We start from the raw sequence: 10,661 nt of genomic DNA, 5'->3' as shown, positions 1-10,661 counted from the left end.
TTAAGCTGATTCTGGTGCAACGTCAAAAATTAGGGTTTTATCCACTAATATCTGGTCAGACAGGAAATTTGTTGTGGGTGGTGGCTGGATTACCACTTCTAATTACAATGGCAGATTTGCTCCCTGGCTAGCAGTGAAAGTCTCTTATTTCAACAAAACTACAGCAAAACTAGGAAAGTGAATGTGGCAAATACAAGGCTCTTCCTAGGTTATGATTTATATGTCAGATATATGTGCACATCTTGGCACAGAAAAAGGATAAATTGGACTCTAAGAGTTGGGTTATTTAATCTGTCATCCTGGCAGGATCAAAATCTGACTGGATGCACTGGGGAAAAAACATATCAAGCAAAGAAGAATAAGGATATTTTGTTACTGGAGCAAACCAGGCTCCTAAACAAGCTAGTTTGGAGCAAAGTCTTTTTGCTTGAAAGCAATTTAAGTGATATGGAAATAATACTACAGGGAGAGCTTAACTGTCTGTCTGTCTGTCGCTGGTCTAGATTTTTATACAAGTGTCCGTCACTAGGTATGACTGTAACATTTTTCCTGGCTTCAGTTTCTGCCTGATGGGGGATGGAAAAGCTATTCATAAAATCACAGGGAGCTCCAGTGGCATTTGGTAGTAAGCATGTGTGAGGATTACACCTCCATACTTCTCTTCACACCTGAGTGACTTGACTTTTGAAAGAAATTTCAGTTTTCCTTTTGGGCCAAGTCTAAAACCTCCTAATCATCAAAAGCAAAAAACATAAAGCCCAAGCAATTGAAATTACAATTATCCTAAATGAAAGTTATTGTTTTGCTAATCCCAGGAACAGCTTGCAAAGGGAGATTTGGGTCTTTCTTTAATAATGTAAAGTTAATGCGTAGTCCCCTTGTAATTATCTTTATCAGAAGACCCTTGTTTAATCTGCATGTTTAGCAGAAAAGGACCAAATCAAAAAAGAGATCTGCTTTAAAGCACTCTATGTAAGCTGTTTGTAAATCGTTTGCATAAACAGATGAAGCAAAGAATTGCAATTCAGGTGCAAGAACTGCATTTGCATGCATGACAGACTGAATCCCCTTTTCAGGAAAGGAAGCTGCGGGGAGGCTGGACCCTTTCCTATGGGGCAGAGCTTCAGACAGTGTCCTACTCGGACCTTCTGGAAAAAAAAAATCACACCAGGGGTCCCAGTTGCCCAAAGCAAACAGATAGTGTCCAATGAAGCCGGCTGTGGCCTGGGCAAGCCCATGCCTCTCAGAACCAGGTCTACAAACCAGCACAAGCAAACTGGCTCTCAGAGGCAAAGCCAACTTCTTTTCCTTCTTTCCCTTCTTAGCGTGGGGGGATGACTCTTCTTCCCCCTCCTCCTCCATCATGCCAGCTTCTGTCCCTGCCTGGGTGCTGGCCTTGACCCGGAGAGGGCTGAGCTGCCCCAGGCTTCCTCAAAGATGTCCCAATCCCTTTCCCAGGACATGGCTTGTGAGAGAACTTTCCCTGCTGCCCTGATCCAGTGCTGGGTGCCCTTCACCCCTACAGAGCTATTGGAGTGTGTGTGGGGGGGGGAGGAGCGCATGTGTGGGAGGGTCGAGCGGTGCATGTGGGGGATTGTGAGGTGTGTGTGTGTGGGGGTGGAGAGGTGTGAGGGGGTGTGTGGGAGTTTGCGAAGTGTGTGAGGCATGTGCGGGCGGGGGGGACGTGTGGAGGGTGGCTGGTGTGCGCGGCTGGGAGATGCGTGTCGGCGCGTTCCCACGTGCGGGCGCGGGTGGGGGCAGCCGCCGGGGCAGGGGGGCGGCCAGCACCCCTGGGCGGGGCGGGGTGGGGCGGGGGCCGCGGCCGGAGCTGATTGGCGGGTCCGGCCGGGGCGGTGGCATAAAAGCCCGTAGGGGCCCGGCGGGCGGTGCAGGCAGCATGACAGGCCGGGAAGAGGGCGCGGAGCCGCGGGGCGGCCGGGGTTGTGAGAAGGCGGCGCGGCCGGGCGGCCCCGGGCTGCGCGCCAAGGGCTTCGCCATCACGGACCTGCTGGGGCTGGAGGCCGAGCTGCAGCCGCCCCCCGCGGCGGGCGCCCCGGCGGGCGCGGGAGGGAGGGCGGCGCTGGGCGGCGGCGCCCTGCCGCTGGGGCTGGGCTTCCTGTGCGGCTTGGCGCAGTCGTCCGCTGGGGCGCCCTGCCTGCTGCCCGCCCGCCTGCCCCTGCTGCCCCGCGCCGACCCGCCGCCGCCGCCGCCCGGCCCCGTCGCCCGCCCGCCGGCCGCGCTCTCCGGTGAGCGGACACCCGGCTCCTTCCCCCGCTCCCGACTGCCCGCCCTCCCTGGCTCCCGCCCTCGCTGCCTCGCTCCCTCCCGCGGGCGGGGGGCCGCCCTCGGGCGCGGACGGGCCGCGGGGCTGCTCGGGGATGGGGCTCTTGTAACCCTCTCCCGCGCTGCTGGCAGATGAGGACAGTCTGTGCGGGGACAGGAGCGACCTGAAGGCGCCCGCGTCGCAGATCAAGAGGAAGAAGCGGCGGCATAGGTAGGGGCCCAGCTCCCGGCACAGAAATCGGCCCGAACGAGGGGTGGAAGGGACCTCGGGAGGCCCTCGAGTCCAGCGGGGCCCCAACTCTGACAGGTTGTGCACCGCCAATTTAAAAGCAGACTACTTTAAGTACTACCAGCAAACTTGTCAGATAAAGTAACCGTCATCAGTCTGTTAAATGCGTGCCACTGGCAGGTTTCTGTGTATTGATGGTGGTACCCATACCACAGATTGGGAGCTGCTGTAGTCCAACCCCCTGCTCAAAGCAGGACCATCCCCAACCAGATCATGCCAGCCTGGCAAAGCTCTGGCTGGCTCTTGAAAACCCCCAAGGATAGTGCTTCCACTACCTCTCTGGGTAACCTGGTCCTGCACTTTACAACCCTCCTAGTGAGAAAATTCTTCCTAATATCCAACCTAAAACTTCCCTTGGATCCTGCTCCTCTTCCTTTTTAACTTTGTGGCTTGCAAGGAGTCCCTTCGTGCTGTTGCCTGAGCTGGGGTATGGGGCAATGCAACACTTACCGGGCTTAAGATTCAGGACCCAAGCGGCCCCTTCTGAAACATCAAGATGTAGGGGGTTCTGCAACCAACTCTGCCCTGTGCTGCTGGTACATGAGGACAGCCTGTGTTCTCACTGGTGGCAGATGACAGAACTAGGAGCAATGGTCTCAAGTGGCAGCAAGGAAGGTTTTAGGTTAGCTAATAGGAAAAACTTTCTCACCAGGAAGGTAGTGGAGTCTCCACTTTTGGGGGTTTTTAACACTTGGGTAGACAAAGCCTTGACTGGGGATGATTTAGTTGGGGCTGGTCCTGCTTTGAGCAGGGGGTTGGACTACATCAGCGTGTCTCAACCCATGGGTCACAACCCAAAAGTGGGTTGCAAGACTATATGAAAAGGTCATGAGCAAACTTTTAAAAAATGGATCAGCAAACCTTAAAAATGGACTTTCATTTTAAAGGAGAAACACATGGGGAACTGTTGCTTCTCCCTTGCAGGCTGGCAGAGCTCCAGCCTAAAAAGGGCTGCTGTGGGGCAAGGGGAGGGGGCATGCCCCACACGCTGGTCACTGATTATTTACAAATGGGTCATGGCTCAAAAAAAACTTTTGAGAAACCCTGGACTAGATGACTTCCTGAGATCCCTTCCAACCCTCATTTTCTGTGATTTATTTTTTTTCTAATCGGAGGGAATGGATCTAGACAGGGCTGTGGGAGAGGTTGGGTGTATTTATTGGTTTCCTTCAGTGGCTCCAGTGTTGGCAGGGGTGTCAGGCCTGCCAGAGTGAAAGAAACGATTTAAATTTAAAAGTAATTGCTTCCTCCCCTGTGTAGTAACTGTTTGCTTGTTGTCTGTGTCTTCAGGACAGTGTTTACAGCTCACCAGCTGGAGGAATTGGAGAAGGCTTTCAATGAAGCTCATTACCCAGATGTGTATGCCCGGGAAATGCTAGCAATGAAAACTGAGCTCCCAGAGGACAGGATACAGGTATGTCTATTTCTGCACTGAACAGCTCTGTCCAGAGCCAGATTATGCCCCTCATGCGCCATCTGTCACCTAGGCGGTCCAAGAGGTAACATGCCTACCACACTAATGTACTGTTGCCAACATATGGCCACAGTTGAAGCAGCAACTTTTAGAGAGCTTGTCAGCACCTGCTGAAACGCATGTGGCTTGTTGTTTTGGCTCTGCTGCTTTGCCTCTTGTCTTTTCCTCCAGGTGCCATCCTCCTCGGCTCTGTCCTGTATACTGTTTAATGCCCCAAAAGGAAGTTTAGATTGCCTACTCTGACCTGTTATCACAGGCCATTAAAATTCACCCAAATACTTGTATGTTGAGTCCAGTAACTAATATGTTTGTGTGCTTGCAAGGCAAAACTGTGGAGCAGGAGCCCATGACTTAAGGTCATAGATGATTCAACAAATATTGAACCAAGTGTTTTTTTTTGTTTTGTTTTTTTTCCTTTACTGGAGGACGGATGACTTATGGGGGGCACATGCTGCTGCTGCCCCTCCCAGAAATTGGCCCTTGCCAGCTGGGCAGTGGGGAGCACTTCCGGTTTGCTACCAGCGTTTCTGGGGTCGGTAATTGGCTGCTGGCAGACTCTTATTTATTTATTTATTTTTTCCTCTCCCCTGACACCCTGTCTGCGATTGGCTGCTGGTGCCTGCCAGGAGGCACCAGTTACCCATCCTTAAGCAGTGTACCGTGGACAAAACTGTAACACTTGGGGCCTAATCCCGCTGCCCCCTTTTCCACTGAAGATCATGGGAGTTCTGCTGTTGATTTCACTGGAGCATTATAGCTTGGACCACAGTGTTGTTGCTTTCGTATTCCCATGAATTTGGGCTGTGAACATTGGGTTATGGGAGAAAGGGTGTCTCCTTTCCAAGAGCACCTTTATTTGTGTAACATAATTGAGTAAGGCATCATTTTTTTTTTTTTCTGGGAATATGAAAGGTTTCCAGTGCTACCAGCAAAAAATGAGACTGGCATGCAGGCAGCTGTTTCTAAAAGGTACACTTACCAGCTCCATCTCCATATCACAATGGCAAAACATTTGAAACATCCCCAAGTAGGGGATTTAACTGCAAACTCCTCCATTCAGTTGTGATAAACCTCATGTAACTTGTGCTATCTCTCTTTGTTTTTTTTTTTCCCCTCCCATTTCTCTTCTTTATTACTTATGCAAACATTTACTCTCCTCCATCTAAAAAAAACTCTCACACTTGATTGTGCCTCCTATATGTCTACATGAACACTCCCATGGCATATGTATACACATACAATCTCCTGGATACTTATACACACTTGGATACCTGGACACTCTCCTTCCCAACACCTCACCATGCATATATGCACTTGAACATGTGCACTCATACATATGCAACTCTGAACATGTATGTACACATGCCCTGGACCTTTGCCCTGAAGGTCTGGTTTCAGAACAGAAGAGCCAAGTGGCGGAAGCGTGAGAAGTGCTGGGGCAGGAGCAGTGTCATGGCAGAGTATGGCCTCTATGGAGCAATGGTGAGGCACTCCATTCCTCTCCCTGAGTCCATCATCAACTCCGCCAAAAGTGGACTCATGGGCTCCTGTGCCCCTTGGCTACTGGGTAAGGCAGCACCTAGTACAGTGGGGGTGCATGTTCTGTTGAGGAAGGCTGATGGAAGAGCCATGGAGCTAGTAAGAGACTGATGCACATGATAACTAAAATGCTTTGCATCTCACCCCTTGCTATCCAGTTGGTGCTTTGTTTTAAATGCTACATTTCTTTTGCAAGGGATTCAAAGTAATATGTCCTTGGGTTACCATTTTAAAAGTGCATGTGGCTAAACATTGCTTTTTCCTTCTGCCTAATCAAGAACTGATTTGTGGTAATAAGCAATCACATTTATTATTATTATTATTAACAACACTATTTTCTGAGGTTCACTGCAAATTATTATAATGGCCTCTGAGTCAAGGAAACACTTATGCACACATTTAATCTGTGTGAAGGAAGTATTATGTGCATATTTAATATAAAGTTACTATAACTTTAACTAGCAGGCTTTTTTGTGTAGGGGGACATGATAATAATTGTGGCTATAACATAATGTCTCAGATTCCCATGTAGAGATTAGAGCTCTGTTGTGCTCTGTACAAGCAAATAGATGGTTCCTGTTGTAGAGAACTGTGAATCTAGCATGCAGACAGTTGGCATCAGAGGCTCCATCCAAGACTATAGAAACGATGAGGAGCTATTCTATTGACCCCAGTAGGCTTTGGGTCTGTTTTTAACTGAATGTATGTATAGATGGGAGGAAGGGGAGAGGGGACAGACAAGGGAGTGGTGGGTTCACATCAGCAAGGAGGTACTGGGCTCTCAGCTGTGCCTGGTGAATTGCCACCAGACATTATCTGCCTGCCCTTTTTTCCTTTTTGGAAGGAATGCATAAGAAGTCCATGGAAGTGACCAGAAAATCTGAAAATGAGGAGAAGGTGATGGACAACTGGAGATCAGAACATGCTGAGGAAGAATTAAAAGTGAAGCAATTGGGTCAGGAAAGAAACTCTGACAAACTGTGTACAATGGACACGTCAGAAGACACGGCCATTGACCTCTCTAGCACGGCCAAGCAAGAAAAACGGAGCGCTTTGCGGCAGTGTCTCAGCAGAGACCTCCGGACAGAGCAGCAGGACAATGACCACTAAACTCAGGGTGGTGGGGTGGATGGCATGGTAGGAGAGCAAACCCTGATCATGCTTGGAAAGAGAAAATTATAAATATTCTTATAACTTTCTTCAAATAACGAACACACACTTTTTATATGAATTTGAGATGGTTTTTAAAACTGGATCCCACCACAATTTCCCTTTCCCTCTTTTTTCCAAAGCTGTTAATTTGTAAACAATGTAACAGATACACTGATGGGGACATCTCAGTCCGGCTGAGGAAGATGCCTGTGCTTTCCAAGCAGCTCTAGTATTTGAAGAGAAGCCTCCCTTCCAGTCCATAATACAAACAGCTGCAAGATGCTTCTGCCTGCTGAACAGGAGCATGAAGATCTTCTGGGCTTGAGCTATTCCTAATGGAACGTACAAGACAGTTCAGAACTTAACATAAACCTTATCTTTCAATTTCTTTTTTGCCATCATGGACTACTGTAACATATTGATGTAGCATGAAAGTGTCCATTTGATATGTTAAAATGCAACTGTTTGGCTTCAAGAAGAGGAAGGTTTTTATTTTTAAGCACTTGTCAGTCTTTCAGGTGATGCAAATTGGGGAAGTGTAATTGACTTCAATAGGGCTATGCGCATTTGTGCCAGCTCAGGATTTGGCTTTGTCAGTCATGGCCTTATGAATTACACTGTATCTTGCAAAAAATGTGTATTTGGGAAAATTACTTTATTTTATGCAATAATTTTATACACTTTGAATGTTGGACATGCTATGCATAATACATATTAAACTTTTATGGGGAAAAAAAAACAAGCCATAATACCCATAAGAAATTTTATGATATTTTGTGAACTAAGATAGGAAACTATTTTGTAAGCATTAAATGTCTGTAAAACAGTGTTTATAATGTTAGACCTGCTTCTTGGTCTCTTTTATATTTATGTTGACATGCACTTTTGTTTTCTGAATGTCGCTCTTCCCATTTTTGTTTGTCATCTTATTTATTATGAGTCAAAATAAAAGTTTTGTGTATCTTTATTTTTTCAGTCTGGGTTTGGTAGCAGCTTTTAGTAGATGTGTATCCATATGGTGTTTCAAGTTAAGGTACCCATCTTTGCAGGAATGGAACAAGTGTAATTTGAGAAGTCCTACTGAAATGAATAGTACATAAAGTTAAATAGGTGAAGCAGATCTTTGTGAAATTGAGGTCTCAATGGGACATTATTTATTGCTGCAAGCTGTTTTTAAAAATTTAAAGCCACTGTGGATAGTATTTTTTCCAAAGCTTCCAATGGTAATGGTTGCCCCATGACTTTCTATAGGAACCAAGCAATATGGACCTAATTCTTTAAGGTACTTTGACAGATCCTGCTTAAAAGGGGCTAAACATGATTATTCTTCTGTCATTAATTACATTTTTCTTTTTGTTTTCAGGAGGCTCCCATTGAAATCACTAGGAGTTTTGTGAATGGAACACTGGCAGGTAAAGAGCTGATAGCTTTCCTTGGCTATTAGGATCAGGCCACTGGGCATGAGTGCCTCAGATGTGACACTTAAAACAAATGTTAGCATATATGCCAACTATACTTCAAATCCTATGCTCCTTCCACAGAATCGTGATTATACTAATAGACACTTCTAGGTTTCCTTGGCTACAGTGCCAACACCTTTTATGCTAGTATAGGAAGAAAGAATAGTTTAGGTCCTTTGGAAATCCCAGATGACAGCCTAATAGACTAAAGGTTCAGAACTATGCCTGTAGTCAGAACTCCTATTTAATTTAATTGCAGGAATGGTAGAATATGGTCTTCTACATTTTATAGAAGAAAGCCGGGTATCAAAACAATTGAATTGTGGCTATAATTTGTATGTTTCTCTTGCATTTCTCTTAGAACTGGCTCAGAGATGCATTGTAACAATAGTATTGAAACCTAGCCCATTTATCTGCTGGCAAAAATTTAACTGAACATGATCAAAAGCTTTTATTAAAATCTGGCTAATTCCAATTTGGAAAGATTCCTAATACAGATCAGCATATAAATGTCCATGCATTTAGAATTTGCCTGTGTCTGCCTTCCCATGCTGTAACAGAAATTTACATATGCACATATTTAATGTTTGTGAAGGAATGGATTAGCAAAGTGGCACAGGGTGGTGTTAAGAATATTAAGGCAACCAAAAACTGGCATAAACAGCTGTCCTATGTTTCTGTATGCCAATATCTATTTTAATATCTTATTTAGAATAGCCAGGCCTTGTTGGGGAGAGAGATGATTACAGGGGCTGAGATAATAGTGCATGCCTTTGTACAGTAAAACAAAAAACCAAAACAAAGCGGCTGACCCTGCCCCCCCCCCGAAAAAAAAGAATGGGTTGGGCTTGTTCAATCAGCAATTAGGCTCTGTGTGAGTTGAGATTTAGTGTATTTGATGCCTAATCCCAATTCAGTAGCACTTGCAAACAGTCTGTATAGGCTGTGTGATGCTGGCTCTCATGCTTTTGTATGTTCAGATGGCACGCTCACAGGCAGCCACCACAAGATGATTACTAGGAAGGAGAAGTGACTCTGAGTATTCTCAGTGACTGTTCTGGGTGGCTGCTGATGGACTGTGAGTGACTTACAGGCTTTGCCTGGCTCATGTTCAACTCTTTATGAGAACCATCTGTGGGAGAGAGCTGTAGCTGCTGCACCTGATGCACTGCAGGAAATTGGGTCCTGTGCTGGATCTCAAGGTGTCTGGTCTTTTAGAGTTACCAGTGACATGTTGCCACTATTACCAAGGGCAACAGCCTTTTAATAAGAACATGACTCCAAGTGAGTGTTTTCTCAGGGTGGTATGCAGCAGAATGTGAGCAGAAAGACCTTCCTACTTCACTTACACTCAGCCCTGCCTTGGGACATATGGCAGCCAGAAATGAGGGACGGGAAGAGATTCTTCACACTGGAGTCATAGGCTAAGTACAGACAATCAAAAAGGCTGAGGCTGAATCTATTCAGTTTTTGCAGGTTAGTTTAAACTGCACAGATTAAACTGAGAAACAACTGGACAGACATTCACCTTCGATTCAGGAAATGTAGCCACATATCTGCAATGGCTCAGGCTAAAAGCTGAGGGGGCAGTAGAGCACAGGTCTCTGGCATGTTGCCAGCATGGGCTGTTTGCTTCCTCTTCCTGCTGCCCCTGAGGTCTCCAGGATTTGCAGTCTGGAATCACAGCAGCAGGACTCACCAGGGTTGCTTGTCACTTCCTTTTCCTGCTTCCAGGTGCCTCTGGGATCTGTAGTCCACAGTTGCAGCTAGCAGTAAGCTTTTAGTAGGGCAGGTCATCTCTGTACTCGGGGGGGAGCAAGGGGAGAGGAAGTTTAACCCCCCCCATCCCTGACCCCAGCCCCCAGCCAGGGTCTGCCTGGGGGGTGTGGGACAATGACAGTTCCTGCTTCCCAACTTCCCCCCCCTCCTTCTTTTCTGCTGGAGCAGACAGCTGAGCCCAGGGCTGGAAAGCATGCTGGGGGACTGTGATTTAACTTGAACCAGGAAGGAGTCTGGGACAGAATTTTCATAAGCAGGTTTGACCCAAATTAGTTATATGTTGTGCTATATTTAACCAGTTTTTTTTTCTTAAACCAGTTTTAGCCATTTTGAAACTGGTTTATATGCACTGAACTCCCATTCTGTTAAAGGTTTAAACCAATTTCTGATCACTTAAACCAGTTTATGTATAACTTCTGTCCCAGCCCTAGAGCAGAGCTGGTGCTCTGCAAGAGTAGCACAATAGAATCCCCAGGGCTGTGGATCTCAACTCCAATACACTCTTCAAGGGGCATGAGAAAGTTGGGGCATGTGTTAGGGCATTTATTGTGGGGGTTGCATAGCTATTTCTACAGAGTGGCCCTGGGTTGCAGGGTGTCAGTGTCACCTGCTCTGCCCCTGCACTTCTCTACCAGAAGGCCTGACTCTGTGGGCATTCAATAGATTAAGAGTCATACTGTTCTTG

General features: G+C 46.7%; 1 protein-coding gene across 1 annotated transcript; it reads left to right on the top strand.

Annotated features, from left to right (window-relative positions):
* The first annotated feature begins 1,897 nt into the window (after positions 1 to 1,897).
* VSX1 (visual system homeobox 1) lies at positions 1,898 to 7,634 on the top strand. The gene is made up of 5 exons (XM_090031568.1): positions 1,898 to 2,246; positions 2,416 to 2,494; positions 3,863 to 3,986; positions 5,433 to 5,613; positions 6,430 to 7,634. Exons 1-5 carry the CDS (start codon positions 1,898 to 1,900, stop codon positions 6,693 to 6,695), a joined length of 999 nt encoding a protein of 332 aa, XP_089887694.1. The 3' UTR covers positions 6,696 to 7,634.
* The last annotated feature ends 3,027 nt before the right edge of the window (positions 7,635 to 10,661 follow it).

This window comes from Crocodylus siamensis, chromosome 1 (genome assembly GCF_052110815.1).
Source record: "Crocodylus siamensis isolate JL-2025a chromosome 1, ASM5211081v1, whole genome shotgun sequence".
NCBI lineage: Eukaryota > Metazoa > Chordata > Crocodylia > Crocodylidae > Crocodylus > Crocodylus siamensis.
This window is presented reverse-complemented; position numbering and strand designations above follow the sequence as displayed.